At 40.4% G+C, this 26,440-nt stretch overlaps 1 protein-coding gene across 1 annotated transcript in view; it reads right to left on the bottom strand.

The window, feature by feature from the left end:
• AFG1L (AFG1 like ATPase) overlaps window positions 1-26,013 on the bottom strand; it is a 249,257-nt gene extending 223,244 nt beyond the window's left edge. The window contains exons 1-2 of the mRNA XM_049771195.1: window positions 25,813-26,013; window positions 9,693-9,913 (exon numbers count right to left, since the gene is read on the bottom strand). Of these exons, the coding sequence (XP_049627152.1) occupies window positions 9,693-9,913; window positions 25,813-25,951 (360 nt within the window). The 5' untranslated portion in view covers window positions 25,952-26,013. The remainder of the gene's footprint in view (window positions 1-9,692; window positions 9,914-25,812) is intronic.
• Window positions 26,014-26,440: the final 427 nt, after the last annotated feature.

The following is a 26,440-nucleotide window of genomic DNA, read 5'->3' as shown; positions in this document are numbered from 1 at the left end:
CAGTTAGCTAGTAAGCATGTGAATAAGTATCATCATTTATGCTTTAGGGACATATAAAGCAAGTGATATATGATATATCAATATATCAATATATCAATATATGATAAACTTGTGAGAATAGTATATATCAAAAGACGGGAAACAATGTATTAGGAATATGGTTTTTAAAAATGCACCTTCATTCTCTGTTGATGGGAATGTTCTCTCTTTCTATGGAGAGTTTTCAATAAAGCAAGAATATGACCCAGTAATTCCACTGCTCAGCATCTGCCTTAAAAAATATTCATTTGAAAAAATCTATGCATGCACACCTGTGTTCATTACAACACTAAGTTCATTACAACACTAAGTACCACAGTCAGTATACAGAAACAATCCAAATACTCAACAATGAATGAAGGAGTTGATATGTGTGTGTTTGCGTGTGTGTGTGTGTGTGTATGTGTGTAGGTATAAAGATATAGATGTTCAGAGTACTACACAGCCAAGAAAAAGGTGATATCTTGCAACTCACTGTAACTTGGATAGAATTGGAGGGCACCATGTTAAACAAAGCCAAGTCAAAGAGAGAAGGCCAATTACTGGATAATCTCATTCACCTGTAGTATACAATAGAAAAATAAAACAAGAGGACAGTAATGAATGATAACAAACGCCTGGTTTATGTTATAAAACCGAGGTTACAAAGTAGTAGAGGAAGAGAGAAAAGGAAAACGAGAACCACAGGTAACATAAGGACAGTGACAGAGGGTCTTGATCCCTCTGGTGGCAATGAAGGTACAGTAATCCTTTTTTTTCTTTGTTTTATTTTGGTTTGAGGCCATCCCCAGTGGTGGTCAGGAGTTACTCCTGGCTCTGTGCCCTGAAATCACTCCTGGCAGCATCAGGGGACCATATGGGATGCCAGAAATTGAACATGGGTCAGCCATGTGCAAGGCAAATGCTTTATCCACTGTGCTATCACTCTGGCACAGTTACAGTAATTCTTTACACATAAATTATAAAGGTTAATAGTATCATAACCATGTTACCTACACTATAGTTTTGTTTTAAATTAAAAAAAAATGTTGTCTTAGGCATACTAAGTAAAGGCAGTTCATTTTTAGCTCGTAAATAAATTTTTATGGGAAGGTGAGGAAAAGATACCTAAATAAAGATTGGTAGAGAAAAAAATTTTTTGGTAGAGAAAAATTTTAATAACAAATTCACATTAGAAAAAATGGAAAATTATTACATATAGAGCAAAAGGAAAACTATGTGATCCTTCCTACCCCAACCTCCAATTTCAAGGTCTTTGGGACTATACTGTCTCCTAAGAGATGAAAAAACTTTACCTATATAACTCTGATTAACTGAAACAGATTTTTAGAGTAGCTCCACACACTATTTAATTCTCTCCCTCCTGACTCTAGAAATGCTTGATTTGGCTGTGTAAAAGTAATTCTAATTATAGTGATTTACATGAACTACTTACCATTTATGCCTAATTATCTCACAGCACAATAACAATTATGCATACATTATATGTGTCAGATTAACCTAGTTGTAAGTTTTATTTGATAACAAAAGTAAAGTGCTCATAAATGCTCATTCTTCTTATAGATTACACGTCCTAATGCATGGTCATCTGCTCAGGACTATTTTAAATTTTTATTACAAAAAACACCATTACATAGGTAGTGAGAAGACACTAACAGTTTACCACCAAGTCTTTTCAGTTGATTAATCATTCTAACATTTTATGGAAACGGAGTATAATATTTTTGTATTATATTACATCTGTTATAACATATTAATACTTTTTTTGTTTTAGGGACACACTCGAAAATATTCAAGGGTTACTCCTGGCTCTGCACTCAAGAATCACTCCTGACAGTCTCAGGACACTGTATGGGATGTAGGGGATCCATTGTCAATTGAATTCATGGCAAGTGCCTTACCCACTATACTATCACCAAAGCCCCTATATTAGTACTTTAATATAGTCTGAGCTAATATAAAATTTCTCAGTAAAAACAATTTTTAGGGGCTGGAGCAGTGGCGGAAGTAGTAGGGCATTTGCCTTGCCTGCACTAAGCTAAGAATGAACCACAGTTCAATCCACCAGCATCCCATATGGTCCTCTAAGCCAGGAGCGATTTCTGAGCATATAGCCAGGAGTAATCCCTGCGTGTCACTGGATGTGGTCCAAAAACAAACAAAACAAAAGAATTCTTAAGACAATGAGAAAAAAAAACATATATTATAATGCTTAAATATCTGCATTAGAAGCAAAATCAGACACTGCTGGTAAGAATGCCATTTAGTCCAGCCTTTCTGGGAAACAGTACAAATATTCCTTTTAAAAAAAAAAACAAACTGGAAATTGAACTTCCTTATGATCCAGCAATACCTCTCCTAGGGATCTACCCCAGGAACACAAAACACAATACAAAAATGCCCTCTGAACTCCTATGCTCATGACAGCACTATTTACAATAGCCAGAATCTGGAAGCAGCCCAGGTTTCTGACAAAAACAAGTGTCTAAAGAAACTGTGATATAGCTATACAATGGAATACTATGCAATCATTAGGAAAAATTAAGTCATGAAATTTGCTTATACATGAATGGACATGAAGATTATGCTGAGCAAAATAAGTCAGAAGGAGAGGGATAAATGCAAAATAATCTCACTCATCTGTGGGATATGAGGAAAATAAAAGACAGTGGGGATGATATCCAAACACAACAGAGATGAGGATTAGGACTACCAGTCCTCCTAAAAAAAGCTTGCCACAAGAGCAGAGAGTACAGTTAGAATAGAGAAGAGTCTAATACAAAAAGGTACATTCTTGGCATCCCTTCATTTGCTGTAGTACAAACCACAATAGCAAAAAAGAAAAGAGAGAGGGAGAGATAGAGAGAAAAAAGTAAATGAAGTAAAATGCCTGTCCCAGAGGAAGGCAGGAGAGGGTGGGTGTGAAAGAAAAGGGCATCAGGGAGGATAAGAGAGAAACTGTTGGCATTGGTGGGAAATGTACACTGGTGAAGGTTGTTATATATTTTTATGACTGTAATTCAATCATGAACAACTTTATCAATAAAAACTTATAAACTACATTGTAACCATGGTGTTTAAATAAAAAATATATTCATAAAAGAGAGAGGGAGAGAGAGCGAGAGAGAGAGAGAGAAAGAGAGAGAGAGAGAGAGAAAGAGAGAGAGAGAGACCATGGGGATCAGAGAGATACAGAAGTAGGGTGCTTTCCTTGCACACCGATCCAGGATGAATGGTGGTTTGAATCTCAGCATCCTATATGGTCCCCCATGCCTGCCAGAAAAGATTTCTGAGCACAGACCCAGGAGTAACCCCTGAGCACCGCCAGGTGTGGCCCAACCCCCCCCCAAAAAAAAACTCAGAGACCAGAAAGAAAGTACAGTGGGTAGCACTCTTGCCTTGCATGCAGCTGATTCAGATTCAATCCCCAGCATCCCACATGGTCTCCGAAGCCCAGACAGGAGTGATCCCTGAGCACAAAGCCAGGAATAAGCCCTAAATATTGCTGGATGTTCCCCTCAACCCCTGAAAAATCATGGAGGCTGGGGAACCAAGTTCCAAGGCCAGAGGTTCATGTCTTGCATGTGTAAGAACGCAAATTCAATCTTCAGCACTGCACTGTAGATCAGGTGCACCACAGTACACCATTTAAGAATTTTAAGACAAGGACGAAAAGATAACTGAAGACTAGAGACATGCCATAGAAGTGAGAGGTCCCATATTATGTCTCTGAAACCACATGGTCTCTGAGTCCTGTCTGGTGTAGGCCTGGAACCTCCCTAAGAAGCATTAGGTATGGCCTTAGTGGGCACAGCACCCTACACTCAACCTTCTGGCCTGGTTGGTCAAGTACCAGCAAGAGTGGTGCTGGGGATTACCGAGAGAATACAGGGAGGGTGCCTTGCACACAGTTGACATGAATTCAGTCCCCAGCATCAACATTCAGTCCCCTGAACAAGCTAGCAGAGAGCTGAGCACAGAGTCAGAAGTAAATCCTGGGCACAGCCAGGTGTGACCCAAAAGTAGTTTTTTTTTTTCTCTAAGTGGCCCTGGGTCCCCTGAGCACTGCTAGCACCCCCTATAAAATCATCAAATAATCACCTAAATTAAGTAAAATAAGGCAAATATTCTATGTCTCATATGCAGAACTCTTTTGCGGGGGGAGCCACATTCGGCAGCACTTAGGAGTTATACCTGGTTCTGCACTTAGAAATCACTCCTGGCAAGCTTGGGGGACCATATGATGTGCCAGGGATTGAACCCGAGTTGACAGAAGCAAGGCAAATGCCCACCCACTGTGCTTTCGCTCCAGCCCCTCATGTGCAGAATTCTAAAAAAAGCCAAACTAATAGAGTTAGAGAGAGGAATGTTGGTTGTTAGGGGCTGGCAAATGGAAGAAAATAAGATATTGATCAGAGTTCAAACTCCCAACTATCTTTTTTTTTCTGTTCTTTTTATTTTTTTTAATTTAAACTTTACCTTGGCTACAAGGTTGTTCATACTGGTTTTTTCCCCCACAGATAAAGTTGTTCCTGATTGAAACTCCCAACTATTGAAAATATATAAGATAATTAAGTTCTGGGGATCTTATATAACATGGAAACTATAATGAACAACTGTAGTTGACTGTATTGCATTAACAAAAGTGGTATAAACTTAAAAGTTATTAAGAGAGCAGATGTTGGGCCTGGAGACAGCTCAGTGGAAGAGCAGAGCACCCACTTTACCATATAGTAGCAGCCGTGAGATCAATCACCAGTTCCATCACACAATGCTCAGTGTAATCCCATAGGCACTGCCTTTAGCACCATGATAAGAATGTAATCTCGGGGCCTGCGAGGTGGCGCTAGAGGTAAGATGTCTGCCTTGCAAGCGCTAGCCAAGGAAGGACTGTGGTTCGATCCCCCGGTGTTCCCCATGGTCCCCCCAAGCCAGAGGCAATTTCTGAGCGCTTAGCCAGGAGTGACCCCTGAGCATCAAACGGGTGTGGCCCGAAAAAAGAAAAAAAAAGAATGTAGTCCTTAGCACAAAACAACTATGTGTGTGATCCTGAGGAACACAAAAAAAAAAAAAAAATGCATGGGTACTATAACCCAGTGTGATTCCCAGTAAGTCCAACAATAAATGGAAGAGAAAAAGGAAAAATAAAAGGAAAATAGGGCCTGGAGAGATAACACAGCGGCGTTTGCCTTGCAAACAGCCGATCCAGGACCAAGGGTGGTTGGTTCGAATCCCGGTGTCCCATATGGTTCCCCGTGCCTGCCAGGAGCTATTTCTGAGCAGACAGCCAGGAGTAACCCCTGAGCATCACCGGGTGTGGCCGAAAAACCAAAAAAATTAAAAAATAAAAATAAAAAAAAGGAAAATAAATCTTTTTAAAGGGAGTGAGTAAGAATGTTGCTCTGTTTGTATGTTACTGTCAGAAGTAATACAAAAGACAAAAATGATCACTACACACAAAACAAATGGCAACTGTGTAGAAGGAGAAGTCTTGTTAACTATATCTAACCTTACTATGTTAATCATTTTTCAATATATCAAATATTATATATTTTAAACACTGATATTTATCAATGATAAAAAGTCAAGAACTCTACAATAAAAAATATTATAGTGTTATATGTGTGTTTCCAGGGATTGAACTAAGACTTCACCAAAGCAAGGCAAAGTGCTCTACCACTAAGCTTTATCATTCCTGCTCCCAATTAAGTTCTTCTATTACCAGAAGATCTAATACATAAAATTTTCCTTTTTCTGGGCCGAAGAGATAGCATAGAGGTAAGGCATTTGCCTTGCATTCAGAAGCATGGTGGTTCGAATCCCGGCATCCCATATGGTCCCCCGAGCCTGCCAGGAGCAATTTCTGAGCGTAGAGCCAGGAGGAACCCGAGCGCTGCCGGGTGTGACCCAAAAACCCCCAAATTTTTTTTCCTTTTTCTGATAATCAGATAAAAGCATTTTTTTTAAGAAACAGGTCTATGGCATCTTTAGGGTCTTCAAAATCTAAAGCTTCAAAAGCTAAAACTAAAACAAATATTGCCACAAAAAGACATTGGTCTGATTTTTAAACACATATATTCATAAACATATTAGGTTTATCAAATATAAGCTTATAGATTAGATACATCTGAAACTATCCAACATATCAAATTTTCTATCTAATACAAATCTACAACTGCACAATAAAATGATAGGAATTCACTAGATAGACCCTTACAGTTAATTAAAAAAAAGTGTGGAAGAATGCTCTTTTAAAAATATTGAAAATAGGTAAGAAGGAAATATATCTCAATGTTAGAGTACTTGCTTTGCATGTGAAAGGCCTGAATTTAATCACCAAGCACCAAGATGAGAATATTGCCCAAACACCACTAATATAGACCCCAAAGTAACAATAATAACCATGATAATATTTTTTAAGAAAAAATAACTTTATTTGATAAAGTTCCTGCCTTGCATGAGTAAAGCTCTTGGTTCGACTCCTGGTGCCACATGTTTCTCTACTCACCCACTCACCCACCCAGCACTACTAGGACTAAGTCCAAGCACCAACCCAGATATGGTTCAAACAAAACAAAACAAAACAAATCCGGGGCCGGGTAGGTGGCGCTGGAGGTAAGGTGTTTGCCTTGCAAGCGCTAGCCAAGGAAGGACCGCGGTTCGATCCCCGGGTCCCATATGGTCCCCCCCGGGGCGATTTCTGAGCACATAGCCAGGAGTAACCCCTGAGCGTCAAACGGGTGTGGCCCAAAAACCAAAAAAAAAAAAACAAAAACAAAACAAATCCAGTGTTGTTGAATTGACAGATACTTAAGTTAAAGATTAAAAGGTTGTTTGACAACAACTATGAGTCCTTAATCCTTGGAATGGCTTGGGAAACAGGAGTGGGGACAGGGTAATTAATAACTATTTTCCCAAAAGAGAGAATTAGAACAGGAACAAGAAGCCAAATTCATAGGAGCAATTTAACTCTCAGGTAACCAAAAGTCTCAGCTAAATAAATACCTCATTTATTGGCTAGGTCACATGATCAGACTTGTTCTTTTATTTGGAAGATCATCTACACTATAAAACTATAAGTAAGAATGCAGTACATAGCAATCCATATTTTCCAATTATTTTGTTTCTCCCATCACCTAAAAATGTTTGAAACTAATGGGGAGAAGGAAGAATGGTTCTCAGAAAGGACTGTTCAAATGACTGTTCACCCTTATTTCCTTTTCCCATTGTGTATCATTCTCAGAGAGAACAGCCAGTTCATAGGACCACAGAGATACAACTTTAGTGACTGGCCTTTTAAAGACCTAGTTTAAAAGCACTGCCCACATGGGAGAAATTGACTGGATATCCTCTCTTGATATTCTTATCAAAAATTTCAATCTTCCAGTGCAGAAAGAGAATCTAAATGTTGATAGAACAAATATAAGTGTATTCAGATGAGGTGGGGGGTGAAAAATAGAGAAAGCATCACTGGAGTAAGAATCTACTAGAGAGGCCAAAGAGATAGCATGGAGGCAGGGCATTTGCCTTGCACACACGGGTCTCAAACTCGCGGCCCGCGGGCCACAAACGGTCCTCCGCCACAAACGGTCCTCCGTACATTTTGTGGCCCTGCCCTAGAGGAATCTTTTTTGTTTTGTTTTTAGTTGTTTGGGTCATACCCCCCAATGTTCAAGGCTTACTACTGACTTTGCACTCAAGGATCACCCCGACTTTGCCTCCTGCAGCCCCCAGGTAAATTGAGTTTGAAACCCCTGAAGGACAGTGGTCCGAATCCCAGCATCCCATATGGTCCCCCGAGCCTGCCAAAAGCGTTTTCTGAGTGTAGAGCCAGGAGTAACCCCTTAGCGCTGTAATATGTGACCAAAAACCAAAAAATAAAAAGAATCTACTAGTACCGTTTACTGACCTTTCAAACCATCAGAGCTTTCAAGCCACTGTCTGTGTTTCCAAGAAGTCCTACAGGGTAACTGAGAGGAACCCTGCTATTTACTTTCACATGCAGTCTTATTCAAATCTCCATTTTTTTCCCCTAAAACCCTATATTCTAAAGAGAGGCATTAGCCATACCTATGCAGTTATCATTTAAAAAGAAAAAAACCAAAATAGTCATAAAAACTAAGTGAACTTGAAAAGGAAAAGTTGCCAAGGTAGAAACATATAAGGGATGTTGTGGCATTTCTTCAGATAAATCACAATCCACATGCCAAATACAGAGACAACTAAGAAAAACATCAGAAAGATGATATTGAGAGTAAAACAGCTTGGGTCTCCCCTACCCAGATGGATGATTATTTGGAAAAAGAAACCCACAAATGAACCCCAGAGCAGAGTATGAAAGGATCATGGAAGAACTTGACATGTGTCCCCCGGAGTATGAAGGTGCCTATTTCTTATTTGCAGAAGTCCAAAGGCAGAGGCTGATTGAAGTTTGCCAAACAATACAAGTTGGACAAAGAAAATGCTGTTTTCTGTGGCCTAGGCAGATACCATAGAAGATAATCTATCCTAAAACATGGCTACATTTATCCTAAAACATGACCCATCTACCCACCCAAAAATGTCATAAGCAAGGACAGAGGTCCTACCTAGAAGCAGAGGGATGAGATGTTTTGCCAGAGTCCTTAAAGCTCAAAGAGTGAAGCTGTAGTAGTTCCCCAAGGCATCTTGAAGACACCCCCAACTGTGGTCATCTATACTGATCTAGTAAATAAGCATCAGAACAGGATCACTTCTCTTCTTTTCTTACCTTTCTTTCTTTTTTTTTTTTTTTTTTTTTTTAAATGGCTCTGCACTCAGGAATTTCTCCTGGTAATGTTCGGGGTACCATCGGAGACACTGGATTGAACTCTAGTGAGCTGACTGCAAATGTCCTACCCTACATACTATAGCTCCAGCCTATGCTCTAATCATCTGTCCCTCTTAATTCTGAGCTTGAGAAGACAAGCAAGCTGAGACAAAAGAAACAGGGAATTGAGACTCAAGCAATAGCACGGGGATGGGGCATTTGCCTTGTATGTGGCAGACCAGAGATCGATCCTCAGCATCCCATATGGTCCCCTGAGCCTACCAGGAGTATTTTCTGAGAGTACAGAGACAGGAGTAATCCCTGAGCGCTGCCAGATGTGCCCTTCACCCCACCCAACCCCCAAAATAGAAAGACAGAGACAGGAAAGAACAAATCACTCCTCCACTTCAGCTCCTAGGTGAGGCTAAATTAAGAGGGTTAAAATGTTTAACTACACAAAGGTTTTCATTTAGGTGGAAGAAAATTAAGGAACATCAGATGTCACAAACAGGGATCCAACAGAATGCATTTCAAAGAACAGAATGTGTCCACACAAGAAACATTTTCAAACTCAGAGTGGGCATTTTCATACTGTTTCATGATTGCACCACTGCATCTAATCTGTTTTTATAAAATGCTTACATATTTAACTATTTAGATTGGGGAGGCAGGTTTGGGCTATACTCAGAAATGCTCAGGGTTTACTCCTGGCTCTGCACTCAGGAATCACTCCTAGTAATGCTTGGAAGACCATATGGAATGCTGAGGATCAAAGCTAGGTTACCTTCTTATAAAGTAAGTGTCCTACCCACTATATTATCACTCAGGTCCAACTGTTTAGATATTAACATTATACAAACCTCACCTTTGAAAAAAGGCCTTCTTCTATACTGTATCCTTTAAGATCCTCATGCAATTTTTGCAGACACCGTATGACATTTCTTTGATGTTCATCCTCCTTTAGCTGCTGAGATTTGATCAGAAAATCATAATGTTCCAATGGTCCATGGCAAACAGTCAAAGCTTTCAAATAAGCCTCTGTAGCAGCAGTTGGGGACATGCTTTCTGGTGCCTGTACAGTATAGGCTATGGACAAAAACATAAAACCGTTACATTAAACTTCAGCAGTTCAAGCATATATATTTGTTTTTGTATGTCTCATTAAAAAATAATTATACATGCACATTCTGAAAAATGAATCTATTTGTAATTATCTTTCTTGGGGGGCAGGGTGTTCAGCTACACCTGGCAGAGCTCAGTAGTGATGTCTGGTAGTACTCAGGGGAACATATGTGGTAATAGGAATCAAACTTGGTCAATCACATACAAGACCAGTTACTTCCTATGCTAACTCTCCAGCCCTTTCATTATCTTACTTTGATAAAAGGAAATAAACCCAAAATTCAGATGTTATTTCGACCTCTCTTAAATCTCCTAAACTTGTTTTGAAAACTCTGCTTTTGCCCCAACTCCATTTACTCAGCAACAAGATTTCATCAGCAGATGTAGAACCCTACTTTTTTTTTTCTTGCAGTGCCCTCACTAAGCCCAAGACCTCATATTTGTAAGGCAAGTGCTCTGCCAATGGGCTACATTCCCAACCCTAAATGTCTTCATTTAAATTAAACCTAATTCTAGTTCTCACACAATAAGGCAGAGACTTGAAGACTAATCAGAGTTTTAACTACTACTTGAATCTCCATCCAAAACACCACCACCTTCAGACTATGCCACATTGATTCCATCCTTCTTCTTAAGTAATTCCTACTATCCTACAATAATTCCTACAAAAAGTTCTACAATCTTTGCATTGAACTCAGAAGAACTGGGAAACAATAGAGCAACTGCTTCAAAGCCAGGTGGTGAGCTGGAGAGATAGCATGGAGGTAGAGCGTTTGCCTTGCATGCAGAAAGACAGTGATTTGAATCCTGGCATCCCATATGGTCCCCATGCCTACCAGGGGCGATTTCTGAGCTAAGGAGTAAATCCTGCGCGCTGCCAGGTGTGACCCAAAAACAAATAAACAAAAATGAACCTTTTTTTAGTTTCTCCTGGGACAGGGAGAATTTGTCTATGGGACAGGTTCAACTCCTCCCTCTCCCTCTCCCTCTCCCTCTCCCTCTCCCTCTCCCTCTCCCTCTCCCTCCCCCTCCCCCTCCCCACCCTCCCCCCCCTCTCTCTCTCTCCTTCCCTCCCTCCCTCCCTCCCTACCTCCCTTCCACTTCCTTCCCCTTCTCTCTCCCCTCCCAGCAGGGCATGGAAAATTCTCCCTCTTTTCCTCCTGCTCTCCCTCTCCTCCCTCTCCCTCTCTTCCACCCTTCCCATTATTTAGTAGAAACCATACACTGTAGCAAATAGCACTACTTTTAGAGAAACATTTCTCAAAGAGATTTTTGCCAGTGTTTCTCTTGTTTCACTGAATATTGCCTTTGTTTCAATCATTTTCAGTAGGAAAGTTACTTTGGAAAACCTAATAGTCATAACATTACTTCCATCTTTTAACTAAGAACAAAAACAAATCCTTAAATACACCATGAAAGTTGGGGATATTGCAAGGCTGTCTTCTAACAGCTATTTTTCCCTTGGTAGGGGTCCTAGTTAGCAATGGGGTTATCCATTAAAGTAGACCATTTCTACTCACAGCCATGATGGCCATGTCACAGATCTATCCATTTTTCTCCTAGGAGGAGAGAGGAAGCAGGGTTTGAACCCTAAAGCTTTTAAACATAAGATATGGAGGGTTTCCTTGGAAAAATGCATAATGACATTTCAACTTAGGGTAGTTTAACTATGTCTTACAAAAACTAAACAAAATTTTTACAATAAGGTGGGGTAAGCATGTTCCAAGATGTTTGCCCCCCAAAAGGTAAAAACTTACATGCAACTCCACATGCCAGGATTTCTGGGTCTTTGACTGGTATGGTGGGGGCTCTGGGCAGGACAGCTAGCCACAGGTCCCCTGGGCTGAACTCCTAGTCCAGGGGGCCAAGATCCCCCCAAACCTGGTGGGTCTTCAGGGCCACGCCTGGTTAATCGGGCCCTGGGGGGAGGGGGGGAGAAATCCCGCCCTATGCATCCCAAAACTTCGTATATTAAGAGTATTCCTATTGTTATGTTACGTTTTACGTATCCAGAATCTTTATTTTGTATCGTGCCCTTTCCCACATCCCTTCAAAGCTCTTTTTTATTCCTTTACTCTCTATCCCCCCCAAACATCTCTAATCTACATTACTCTTTTTAATCAGTAGTGTACAAGCGTTTTCACAGACCAAAGCCGTGCATTGTGTGTAACAACCCCAAACTGTTTCAAGATACATAAAATGGACACGTATTTCTTTAGAATATTTTGTTTTTTTTTCTCTGACAGCTATAATTCTTACTAAATGTTGTCTTATATAGTGATGATTCTAACAGCTTTTCTCCTTCTCTTTTTGAGCTGTTTAACAAGGAATCTTAGAGAAAGAGTCCCCCAGATTAATGCTTATGATTGAACCATAATTGTTCTTATCACCCCCTTATGGGCCAAGAACACCACGTGGCATTGCTCCTTTTTTGCATAGGCACATTAAAATGGGAAAATACTATACATATAAATAAGATCCTATCTAATAGAGATTGGTACAGACAAATCTTATAGTGCAAAGGGACCTTACACCCTGAACATTGACATAACGACCTGGCACAGACCTCAGAAGAAAGGCCATTTCCCTGAACCAGGGAAGCCATCCACAAAACATCCAGGCTGGTCTATAGCATCACCTGGAAGCAATCCTCTACCAAGGAAGACTCTACACTGCTCAGACATTGTCCTGCTCAAAAGAGACTTCCATTAACACTGAGAAGACTTAACAACAACAACGATTTGCTTACAGGACAGGGCTCCCTGCATTGCCCTTTGATTGTAAGGTGAAACCAGAGGACGCTCCACATCCTGACTTCAATGTTGGATATACAGATTCCAGGATCTTAAATACAGAAGCTTGATACCAACAACAGAGACTGTGTGAAAAATATAAGTGTGTTGGCACTACAGACAATGTCTTGGATTGGACGATCTAGCTTGCCTGGAGCCTAGAGATGGTCTTGTGCCAGGAACCTTCAGGGATCGGGTCTTTTTGTATTTAGGCCAAGGTTATTTCTTTCCATGTCCCTCATATTTTGGTGGGCCTATGCAAACAACAATTGCCACTCTAACACCATTTTTGCTGTGCTCCTTTGACTCTAATCCTTAAAAAGAACCCAGTTAAGATTTGAGGTCAACTTAAGCTAATATGCATGAATATGGAAATGTAAAAAAAATGCTATGCCTGTAATGTTTAAGGAGTTATGTAAGTTTTATGGCTTTAGATTGCCTTGTGTGCTGTTAAGAAATATTATAGTGTGTTACAATCTTAATGTTCTTTGGATGAAATTTCAAAGTTGGGATATCAGCAAGGGGACTTCTGAGAATTATGTTATGTATTGTCCTTCCACTGTAACTTTACCTTGTCCTCTTTCTTTGCATCCTTGTTCTCATAATTAAAAAAAAAAAAAACTTACATGCATACAAAGGCTGCATCTGACTGTTCATAGCAGTTTCAGTCACAACTTCCAAAACTTGGAAGTCACCAAGATGTCCTTCAGTGGAAGAACAAATAAATAAACTGTGACACATACAGAAAACATATTCTCTAGTACTAAAAAGAAATTAGTTTGGACTGGAAAATACTATAGGGAGTAGGGCACTTTTTTTGCACAAGACTGAGCCTGATTGAAACTAGAGCATCCCATATAGTTCACAAAGCCCAGCCACGAGTGAGGAGTAAGCCCTGAATAATAATGCTACACACACACACACACACACACACACACACACACACACACACACACACATGCATCCATGCACGAATGCACACTAAAAAAACATTGAGACTACTTGTAGTACCCACATAAAAGGTAGATAAGTAAATTTTCTAAACTCAAGTTTCATTTTTTTAACTATGACACAAAAGTCAATGCGTTTACAGGCAGACCTAGTTAACCTCTATTTTCCCTTCTTGGAACTTGAGGGACAGAAGAATTAAGATACTCAGGAACCTCATGTTGCCTTCTGGACCTTGAGTAATGTTCTTTCTCTCTGACCCAGGAGTTCCTAGTCTCCTCCCAATATCAATGAAATCCCAATAGTCTAACATATTATCTTGTAAATAAAGCAAAATCTCAGACCTATCATGGTTCTTGATATTAGGAACTATAGTCAACATGTAATCCCAAAAAATGGGTTGGGGGGATTTTAGGGTCCACTCTCAGCAGCACAGGGACTACTCTGGCTCTGTGCTCAGAAATTATTCCTTGTGGAGGAATGAAACATCATTTGAGGGGCCGGGCAGTGGCTAGAGGTAAGGTGCCTGTCTTGCCTGCGCTAGCCTAGGACGGACCGCGGTTTGATCCCCCGGCGTCCCATATGGTCCCCCAAGCCAGAAGCGACTTCTGAACGCATAGCCAGGAGTAACCCCTGAGCGTCACTGGGTGTGGCCCAAAAACAAACAAACAAACAAACAAACAAACTGAAACATCATTTGGAATGCCAGGGATTGAACCAGGATCAGCTGTGTGTAAGACAAATGTCCTACCTGCTGTACTATCACTCCAGCCCCAGTATATATTTTTATTCTTAGAATATATCTCAATTTGAATACTGCCTTCATTGAAAGTATTTAATCTACACTTAAACTTCATAAACTCTACAGTTGAAAAAATAGTCATTCTTATATATTTGTACAGAGCCAACCAGAGTTGTATCCCTAGCATCCCATAAGGTCCACTGAACACTGCTAGCAGTAAGCCCTGAACACTACTGAGTGTAGCCAAAAAAAAAAAAAAAAGGGTGGGAGGAGTTATTCTATTTCTACTCCCTGACAGAGTCCACTCTTTTAAATATTAATATTTCAATTACTTCTAATAGCATTTTTATTATAACATTTTTCATTTTCTTTTTTTGTTTGTTTTTTAGGCCACACCCAACAGCACTCAGGGGTTACTCCTGGCTCTGCTCTCAGAAATCGCTCCTGGCTTGAGGGACCATATGCTGGGGATCAAACCCACATCCATCCTGGGTCAACCATGTGCAAGACAAATACCCTACCACTGTGCTACCACTTCAGCCTCGCATTTTTCATTTCCAAAGATTTTCTCACATAAAACTTGTTTGAACTTCAAAATGACTTCTAAGAAAGGTAGTCAGTATAATCAAAACAATTGTACATTCAAGCACTGCCTGGTATAGCCACAGCTCCATAGCCCTGGACCCAAGTACTGAACCACTTGCAGCTGGTTATGTATTGCTAGAAAAGGTCTCCATATCTGCTAAGCACTCCTTGGGAGCACACACACACACAACCCACAAATAAAAAACATTCTGCATATGGGACAATGGAAGCATCAAATCTAACAACTGCTTCATTACTTCAGAATGACTAAAATGCCAAACTAGTTTTCTAGGTGATATTTTATTATTCATCTGGTATTCAATCATAAGCCACCCGCCCTAAGACAAACCAATCAAAATTCTTTAAAGGAACAGTTACATAATAAAGAGAGTTCATTTCTTCACAAAGAGAAGGAAGACTTGCCAAAAAGAACACACGCTCAGTTAAATAAAATCAAAACTATATGAGGAATTTATATTTCCAGTTTAAAATGTTTACCCAACTGCTGTGAGAAAAATGCACAATCAGGAAAAGCACATTTAATATTTCTAAAGGCTGGATTAAAATTTCAGCTGTAAACTTCATTACTGTAATTAGATTTAATGCATATTTATTAAACATCCATTCAAATAATGTATTCACAATTATTCATGAGTTATTAGTACATTTGGGTTGATTTTAACAAACTGTAAACAGTGGCCACTGACCAGAAATGCTCTCCAATTGACAGAAGCCAATACTGAGTTCAGAGCAGCCTATTTATGCGCTATATGTTCTAATCATGTCCAAAGGATAAAATTTTTGAAAACTGCAATGGTGACCAAAGAACTAAAAAGTCAGATTTCCCAATGACATTAAAGACATAAAAGGCTTTGTTCAATACTAAATAAATGAAGAGCAGAAGGAAATCAGATCTTAATTACAATCTTTCTTTTAAAAAAACAGCATAAGCCATCATCAAGGAATGCATCTCAAGATGATTTACTTTATTTATAAAAGGCTGATTTAGGGGTTTTTTAAAGGTGCTTTAGATTTAAATAGAAAATTATAAAAATTAAAACTAAATGCTTGCTGGTTATCATTCTATTCCTTTAGGAGCTAGTTAATCTTAAATGTGCCAATGTGTATAACTTTACAAAAGAAAAGAAAAAGAGTACTTTAAATTTCATGATAACAAATCAGTAAAGTACTGCCTAAAAATCTGAATAAAGCGATTCTGAAATAATTATAGGCATAGCATAGCATACTGAGTAACTTTTTAATATTCACCCAATTCATACACTATTTAATAATAAGATCTCGGGCCTGGAGAGATAGCACAGTGGCGTTTGCCTTGCAAGCAGCCGATCCAGGACCAAAGGTGGTTGGTTCGAATCCCGGTGTCCCATATGGTCCCCGTGCCTGCCAGGAGGTATTTCTGAGCAGACAGCCAGGAGTAACTCCTGAGCATCGCCGGGTGTGGCCCAAAAACCAAAAAAAAAAAAAAGATCTCAATTATCAATTTATTTTTAAAAATAAAAATGACATTGTTATGCTCATTTAAGTAGATAAGCTCAGATACATATGAGAATTTTAAAACAGAATCTACATGAATTTTTATGATATAAATTATGAAGTCATAATAGTGTTACTCTGAAAATTACATGTTCAGGCTTTAAAAACTATTGAAAAGTACTATATATCACAGCACAAAAATTTATATATTAAAAAGTACTACTTGTAGAAGCAGACTGGTGGGAGGCAATAGATGTGGGGTGGGGGACTGGTAGAGTGAAATGGGTACTGGTGAAGGGTTTTCTTTTTCTTTTTTTCAGTTTTTTTCCTTAATATTTTTGTTTTGTTTTGGGCCACACCCGACAGCACTCAGGGGTTACTCCTGGCTCTGTACTCAGAAGTGCTGGCAAGTTCAGGGGACCATATAACATGCCAGGAATAGAATGCCAGTCTGTCCCAGGTTGCCCCATGCAAGGCAAACACCTTACCAATGTGCTATCACTCTGGTCCCATCTTAATAATATTTTATTTATTTATTTATTTATTTTTTAGTTTTTGGGCCACACCCAGTGTTGCTCAGGGGTTACTCCTGGTTGTCTGCTCAGAAATAGCTCCTGGCAGGCATGGGGACCATATGGGACACCGGGATTCAAACCAACCACCTTTGGTCCTGGATCGGCTGCTTGCAAGGCAAACGCCGCTGCGCTATCTCTCCGGGCCCCTCTTAATAATATTTTAATTGAATCACTATAAGATACAAAATTACAAAACTGTTCATGATTGCGTTTCAGTCATACAATGTTCCAACATCCACCCCTGGTGAAGGGATTTATGTTGTATGCCTGAAATTCAATCATAAATAACTGCAATTTCACTATGACTATATAAAATATTAAAATTTAAATAAAAATAAATCTGTTGAAAACTGCCACTGGGACAAGAGTATAAGTAGATATAAGATATTATCAATAGAATTTGGAACTGTGGGTCAAAAGAATATATATATAGTACAGCAGCTAGGGCACTTGCTTTGAATGTAGTAGACCAAGGTTCAAATCCCACCACCCAATATGGTCCTCTGAGCCTTGCCAGGAGTTATCTCTAAGCACAGAGCAAGGAGTACAACTGGTTGTGGCCATAGAGCAGAAAAGGAAAAAAAAAAGGAACTGGTGAGAGGGCTCAGAGAAAGAGAAGGAAAAGGACTATGGGGTAATGTTGGAAGGATCTTGAGAGACAAAGACTGGTGTAGTAGCTCTGCAGTATAAAACAATAGCTTCAATAGTAAACTATGACATCTCGATAAAAAATATAGGTAGAAAAATATATATATAGGTAGGGACCAGAGCAATAGCACAGTGTATAGAGTGTTTGCCTTGCATGCAGCCAACACGGGTTCATTCCCTGACATTCCATATGGTCCCCTGAGCTTATCAGGAGTGATTTTTGAGTGCAGAGCCAGGAGTAACCCCCAAGCACTGCCGGACATGGCCCAAAAACCAAAAATAAAAATATAATATATATATATGTATGTGTATATATATGTATATATATGTATGTAGATATCTCAAAAGAGCAACTTATAGAAGGTGTTGAATGGGAAGAATAAATTTTAAAAGATAATTAGGGGCTGGAGCTATAGCGCAGTGGTAGAATGATTGCCTTGCATGCAGCTGAAACAGGACGGACATTGGTTCCATCCCTGGAGTCCCATATGGTCCCCCAAGCCAGGAGCAATTTCTGGGTACATAGCCAGGAGTAACCCCGAGTGTCACTAGGTGTGACCCAAAAGAATAAAAACACAAAAGAGATAACTAGATAGCAATATATGGATTTGAAAGATTCTGGAGCTAAAGAGACAGTATATTGGATAAGAAGCTTGCAAAAAGGCAAGTTCTGAGCACTGCTGGTATGACCCCCATTCACACACACACACACACACACACACACACACACACACACACAAAAGCAAGAAATGAGAAAGATTCTGGAAAGGGGGTCAGAGTAAGGCGCTTGCATTGCACACAGCCAACCAGATCCCCATGATTCCTTGAGCCCACAAGGAGTGATCCCTAAGTGCAAAACCAGGAGTAAATCCTGAGCACAGCTGGGTTAGGCCCCAAAACAAAACAAAAAAATTCTGGTGATTAAAGTTTCTATTATTCCCCAATAGGCTGGACATAGTATGTCTCCAGCTCATCCACCCTGGTTTTTGTTGCTGTTGTTGCTGTTGTTGCTTTTGCCTATATAAGCACTTCCTTCCCCAGTAAATTCAGTTCTAGTATTTCTTGGATCTCTGTTCCAAACTGCAATTTGAGGGTATTTAATAATAATTAATAATTAATATATTCTGTAGCACTAGAAATCAAACACCAGTAGAAATTCTGTAATAAAAGTCAACAAGCATAAAACAAATTCAATAAAAACAAAATTTAAAACATTTTCTTCCTTCACCTCTTTTTTCTCCTTTATCTTTTTTCTTCTTTTACTTAACATTAAGCCATATTACTTACCCCTCATATAACTAATAGACTAGAAGAAATTTTTTTAAAAATGGAGATAAACTATAAATGGTAGCTAATCACCTCACCACAAAACAAGGTATAGAACCCATCAGATAAGGGGTTAATATCCAAAATATACAAGGCACTGACAGAACTTTACAAGAAAAAAAAATCTAATCCCATCAAAAATGGGGAGAAGAAATGGACAGAAACTTTGACAAAAAAAAAATACAAATGGCCAAAAGGCACATAAAAAAATGCTCCTCGTCACTAATCATCAGAGAGATTCAAATCAAAACAACTATGAGGTACCATCTCACACCACAGAGATTGGCACACATCACAAAGAATGAGAACAAGCAGCATTGGCAGGGATGTGGAGAGAAAGAAACTCTTATCCACTGCTGTTGGGAATGCCATCTAGTTCAACCTTTATGGAAAGTGATATGGAGATTCCTCCAAAAACTGGAAATTGAGCTCCCATATGATCCAGCCATACCACTCCTAGGGATATACCCTAGGAACACAAAGATACAATACAAAAATCCCTTCTTTACAGCTATATTCATTGCAGCACTATTTACAATAGCCAGACTCTGGAAACAGATGAATGGCTTCAACAGATGAATGGTTAAAGAAACTGGTACGTATACACAATGGAATATTTTGCAGCCGTAAGGAGAGATGAAGTCATGAAATTTTCCTCTAAATGGATGTACATGGAATTTAGTGTGCTGAATGAAATAAGTCAGAGGGAGTGAGATAGATGCAGAATAGTCTCACTCATCAATGGGTTTTAAGAAAAATAAAAGACATTCTTGCAATAATTTTCAGTGACAAAAGAGAGGAGGACTGGAGGTTCCAGCTCACTACATGAAACTCACCACAAAGAGTGTTGTGTGCAGTTAAGAGAAATAACTACATTGTGAACTATCCTAACAATGTGAATGAATGAGGGAAGTAGAAAGCCTGTCTAGAGTAAAGGCAGGAGTGGGGTGGGGAGGAGGGAGATTTGGGACATTGGTGATGGGAATGTTGCACTGGTGAAGGGGAGTGTTCTTTACATGACTGAAACCCAACACAATCATGTTTGTAATAAAGGTGTTTAAATAAAAATATTAATTAAAATATTAAGAGAAAAAAACAAGATATAGAAAACAAAAATTTTATGTATAAATGATAAGCAAAAGGGGCCAGAAATAGAAAGGAGCACATAGGCTCTTACCATGCACACTGCCAACCTGCCTTTGCTTTCTAACACCACACATGTTTCCATGAGCCCTGCAAGGAGTAATCCCTGAGCACAGAGTCGGAGTAAATCATAAGCAACATTGACTGTAGCCCATAAACACACACACAGACACACAGAGAAAAACAGGAAAAAATGCATAGAAAGCAACGTTTCAGCTTTAAATTTTTCTTTTACTGGAGCCAAAGAGATAGTATGCAGGACAGGATGCCTGTCTAAATGTTGCAAACTTGGGTTTGATCCCCAGTAGTGCATATAGTCCCCAACACACCACCAGGAGTGATCCCTGAGCACAGCTATGAACACAGAGTCAGGATTACGCCCTGAGTGCAGCTAAGTGTGATCCAAAACAAAACTTTTTTTTTTCTTTTATTTAAAGAAGAGTAAGAATCTTCAGTTACAATTAAATCAACCTCTACACTAACTGTATTTCTTCAATCACACCCCAAACTCCCTAAATTTTGAGTACAAGAGAATTAGAGCATATGTTGGGGTCATGATATAGTGTATAGTGAGTGGGTAAGGTGCTTACCAAACATGGAGCAAGCCTGAATTTGATCCCCCACCACAAAAAGTGATCCAAGCCTGAGACCCAGGAGTAAGCCCTGAGCACCATCTGGATATAACCTTCCCCACCAAAAATTTTTTTTTCTTTTTTTCTTCTCCCTCCATCTGCTTCTCACTGAATATCAAAAAAAAAAAATTTTTTTTAACATTTGAACACATGTATAAAAATGCCCCATGCGCTGTATTTCCAACCCCTGGTGAGTGGGTCTGAAGCAGGATCACCCTGGGAATTGTAAACCAAGACAGTTATGAGGGAGAAAAACAAGGAGTCAGGTGGCTTCTCACCACCTGGTCTCTGGGCCCACCAAACTAAGACCTCTTTATTTATCAGTTAAATTTAACCAGGAGGGGAGGGTCAAGTGAGAGACAAAAGTACCTATATCAAGCTAATCTAGTATAGGTGAACTTTTATATGTCCAAGGGATGGGTGAAAAGGAAAGAGGAAGATTTTATTTTTGGGTAAAAAAAAAAAAAAAAGAGTGTTCTAATAACATACATGTTAACAGCACAAAGTTTGGGCCAGAGCGGTGGCACAAGCGGTAGGGCTTTTGCCTTGCACATGCTAATCTAGGATGAATAACTGTTCCATCTCCTCCCCCCACTACCACGTCCCATATGGTCCCCCAAGCCAGGAGTGAATTCTGAGCGCATAATCAAGCATAATTCATGAGCTGAGCGTCAATGGGTGTGGCCCAAAAGGCAAACACACACACACACACACACACACACAGTTTAGGAGCAAGTTACCCACACATTTTGTTTGTTTGTTTGTTTTGTTTTTTTGGTTTTGGGGCCACACCTGATGTTGCTCAGGGGTTACTCCTGGCTGTCTGCTCAGAAATAGCTCTTGGCAGGCTCAGGGGACCATATGGGACACCGGGATTCGAACCAACCACCTTTGGTCCTGGATCGGCTGCTTGCAAGGCAAACACCGCTGTGCTATCTCTCCGGGCCCTTGTTTGTTTGATTGTTTGGTTGGTTTTTCAGGTCACCCCCGTTTGATGCTCAGGGGTTACTCCTGGCTAAGCGCTCAGAAATTTCTCCATGTTTGGGGGGACCATATGGGACGCTGGGGGATCTAACCACTGGGGGATCTAACTGCGGTCATGATGTTTCCTTGGCTAGCGCTTGCAAGGCAGACACCTTACCTCTAGCACCACCTCGCTGGCCCCACCCACACATTTTGATACTATCTAGCCACATACCTTAGATTCCTTAGATAAGGATGATTAACATAAGATTATGTAGAAAACACATAACAAAGTACATGAAGCAAAATAAGCATCAGTAAATCATATTATGATGATGCTCCCTGGGGATACTGGAATTGAATGAAGGTCAGATGCATACAAAACAAGGGCCCTCATTGCTATGCCATTTCCCCAGCCTGAGGCTTGCACCACTGGCAGAACCAGGAGTAACCTGAAACCTGGAACCTGGAACATCTCTAGCTATGGCTCCAAAACAAAACAAACAAAAAAATCCATCTCTGCTGTATAATGTTTCTAAATTAAATTTTAATTTGGAGGCTGGATAAAACTCTAAAAATAACTATGTATAAATTAATTTCCTGAAATTATGGTATATACTTGAATAGTATAATTATATTTTAATCATTGAAACATGAGGTAGCTATATATTATTAATTTTATTATTGGGGCTGGAGCAGTGGTGCAAAAGGTAGGGCATCTGCCTTGCACACGCCAACCTAAGAAGGACCACAGTAAAATCAACCCTGCATTCCATATGGTTCCTCCAAGCCAGGATCAATTTCTGAACACATAGCCAAGAGTAACCCCTGAGCATCACAGGGTGTGGACCAAAAACCCAAAAAAAAAAATTATTATATCATTAATGGTTATATATTATTTTTTTCAAGATACACTAAGTGAAAAAAGAAACAAAATAATGTGTACAGTATGTTACCACCTTTTTTCTTTTCTTTTTTTTTTTTTGTTTTTTGTTTTTTGTTTTTGGGGCCATACCCGGCGGTGCTCAGGGTTTGCTCCTGGCTGTCTTCTCAGAAATAGCTCCTGGCAGGCACAGGGGACCATATGGGACACCGGGATTCAAACCAACCACCTTTGGTCCTGGATCAGCTGCTTGCAAGGCAAACGCCGCTATCTCTCCGGGCCCACCATCTTTTTTCTACTGCAGTTACTTGTTTTTTCAGTTTGTGGCTATTCTGATTTGGGTTTGGTTTGGTTTGGTGTCACATCTGGCTGTATGCTCAGCAATCATTCCTAGTGTGCTCACAAGATCACATGGGGTACTTGGAATTAAACCTGGATAGCCACGTACAAGGCAAATGTGTACCCTATCCACTTTACTAAAGTCTCTCATCCCAACTGCAGATATTTGTATATACAATTGAAATAAATAGAATGTCTCTGGGAAAATACGTAAAAAATACGTATGGGTTTGTTTTTTATTTTATTGGTTTTTGGGTCATACCTGGCAGCACTGCCCTCAGAAATCACTCCTGGCAGCCTAGAAATGGTCTTATGTCAGAAAACTTTAGGGGTAAGGTCTCCTTGTATTTAGGCCAAGGCTTTTCCTTTCCATGTCCCCCATATTTTGCTGTGCCTATGAAAACAACAATTGCCACCCTAACACCGTTTTTGCTGTACTTCTTTAACTCTTATCCTTAAAAAAAAAAAAAAGAAGAAAAGCTTATTAAGCCTTCTGCTAGGCCTTTAATGAGTTAATTGGTGATTCAATGATTTTCAAAAATATACTTGCTACTGAACCTTTCCTTTCGCTTCCATCTCATTAGTTTTTTTAATTTTTTAATAACATTGCCTTTGTTCTTCCTGAAACAAATGTATTATGATCAATTGTATCAACTATGTGATATATTTCCTTTAAATAAATTTTAAAAAATTAATTGCTTTAAAAAAAATTGCTCCTGGCAGGTTTGAGGAACCATATGGGATGCCAAGGATCGAACCTGGGTCCATTTCAGGTCTACTACATACAAGGCAAATGCCCTACCACTGTGCTATCACTCAGGCCCAAAAATACGATATTTCATGGAATAATCACCAATATTGCATAATTAACCAAATAAACCTTGGTTTTGGTTTGGTGTCTTGTTGTTGACCACACCCAATGGAATACAATATCTCTCTGGCACCCCTAATTATTTCTGGTTTTGTTTTTGCTTTTGGGGAGTAAGGCCCTAACAGATTGTGCTCAGAATTTACTCCCAGCTCTGTGTTCTGGAATCACTCCCAGTGTGATTAGTGTCGAGCCTATCCTCTGTACTGCCTCTTCTGCTCCAATATTGTTGCTGGTTTTCCTCCAGTAATATCTGTACTTTTTCTTTTTGGCTTTTGGCTTTTGGGCCATACTCAGAAGTTAGGGATTAATACTGACTCTGTACTCAGGAATTACTGCTGGTGGTACTTAGGGGCCATATGGGGTGCCCGGGATCAAACCCAAGTGAACCGTGTGCAAGGCAAGTACCCTACCCACTGTATTATGGCTTCAGCCTCCTATCTGTACAAATTTTTTAAATTCACTTAATGTTCGCACCTCACTTTTTGCAACACAATTTGTCTCCAAACTTGAGCAATTATGGAGTGAAATATAGTCGTACTAGAGGCTGAATCTTGTCAAGAAAAGTAAGTGACTACAGACTAGGAAAATTAGTATATTTTATTTACGTGCTTGTTTGTTTAGGGGCCACACCCTATAAACTCAAGGATAACACCCTGGTCAGTCCTGGGGTAGATTTTGGTGGTGCTCCAGGGACCAAAATTGATTCATTAGGGGCCGGAGAGATAGCATGGGGTGAAGCATTTGCCTTGCAAGCAGAAGGACGATGGTTCGAATCCCGGCATCCCAGATGGTCCCCGGAGCCTGCCAGGAGCGATTTCTGAGTGTAGAGCCAGGAGTAACCCTGAGCGCTGCCGGGTGTGACCCAAAAAAACAAAAAACAAACAAAAAAAAAACATTGATTCATTAGATCCAAAGCTTTGCATTGTGCTCAGCATTATGCACCCTCATCAATCTCTCAGGCCTATTTGAATTTATTCCTTTCTTCACTTAATTCCTTGCCTATGTTGCCTAATCCAAACAGAATAAACAGTAGCAAAGTATGCGTCACTTTTTTTTTTCTTTTGGCAGTGCTGGGAGTAGAACAAGGTTTTTTTTTTTTTTTTTTTTTTTTTTTTTAAAAAGTGTTAGGCAAATGCTCTTCCAGTGAGTCACTTCCCTGGCCCCTAAACTGGATATTCTAATATAAAAGTTAAGCTCCCAATATACTCCACCACTGTATATTAAGAGGTAATGACTAACTCTAAGTCAACTTTAAGGTGATTGCTCTAATATGAGTTTCAACTGTCTTGTAGTGGTTAAGGGCTGATACACTTAGGCAAATCAATCAACAATCATCAGCAATTAAGATAAGTAAGATGATCACAGGATGTCTAGAGATGAGGAAAAGTATAAGTAGAAAGCCCACTCATAAAATGGGGTAAGTTCCTGTGTACATTCTTCCATAACACAGAAGAAAAGAGAATGAAAGAATGTTCCTTATCAACACTTAAGGAAGCTTCTAGAAAAGATCCCTCCATGGGAATATATGTTCTAGAACCGACTCTCCCAGAACCCCAGGGGCCAGCCGGGGGGAGCGGGGGCTGAGGCGTGGCTTCTAGGTTGCACAACCTGAGCTTGGAAACTTGGGGGATTTGGGGAGAGGGGGCGGTCTCCGGTTCCCAAAACTACATTCGCCTCCCTTCCTTCCACCGGGACCTGACACACACACCCAAGCGGGCTTAGACAGGTCTCAGCTGCCTCAACCGGAAGAGCGAGTCTGATCTCTGACCTCTGACCTCCGGGGCGACCTCTGACCCCGCAATGTCAAACCACCGGAACCCGGTTGCTGCCCCGCTCCAGGACTCAAAGAACGGTGAAGCCGCGCGGCAGGTGGTGGGAGTGAGCGACGCGAGGTCTGACCTAGGAAGGACACCGTCACTGACCTTTCCACAGAGGGGCTCCAGCAGGGGAGGCGGCCGGAGGGACGAGGGCAGCAGCCCAGGCCCGGCACCCGAACCCTCGCCCCCTCAGCCGGCTTTGCGCTAAGCGCAGGGTAACCAAGGGCGACCGGGAGGCCGCCATCTTGAGCCGAAGAGGAAGACTCGTATGGCAACTCTGGAGACACCGGCAAACCCCAGGCGAGCCCCGGCAGGCTCCGCCCTAAAGAACCTCTGGGTGGAGGAACGTGACCTCTAGTAGTGGGGTTGGAAGTGAACGGGCTGGCTCCGGTGTCCTTTGGGCTTTCTGCGTGCGGCCAGCGAGAACTACGACTCCCAGCATGCACTGCGGCCACGCCAAGGGAAAGACCCGGAAAGGCCAGGGCGGGCTTTGGGGCCTGGAGTAGGGCAACTATCCTCTCTTTGCAAATGAAAGTGCCCCAAAGATCTCCCAGACTTGACTGAAGTTAGCGTGACCGGTAGCCTAAGAGTTAAATAAAATTCAGTTACCCTATGGGTTCTTTTAAGTGATGAAATTCACCTCCATGGGCTGGAAGTTTCAGCTCACTTCATGAAGCTCACCACAAAGAGTGATAAGTGCAGTTAAGCAACTACACTGAGAACTATCATAACC

Source organism: Suncus etruscus, chromosome 4 (assembly GCF_024139225.1).
Source record: "Suncus etruscus isolate mSunEtr1 chromosome 4, mSunEtr1.pri.cur, whole genome shotgun sequence".
NCBI lineage: Eukaryota > Metazoa > Chordata > Mammalia > Eulipotyphla > Soricidae > Suncus > Suncus etruscus.
The sequence above is the reverse complement of the archived record's forward strand: the minus strand, read 5'-3'. Positions and strand labels throughout refer to the sequence as shown.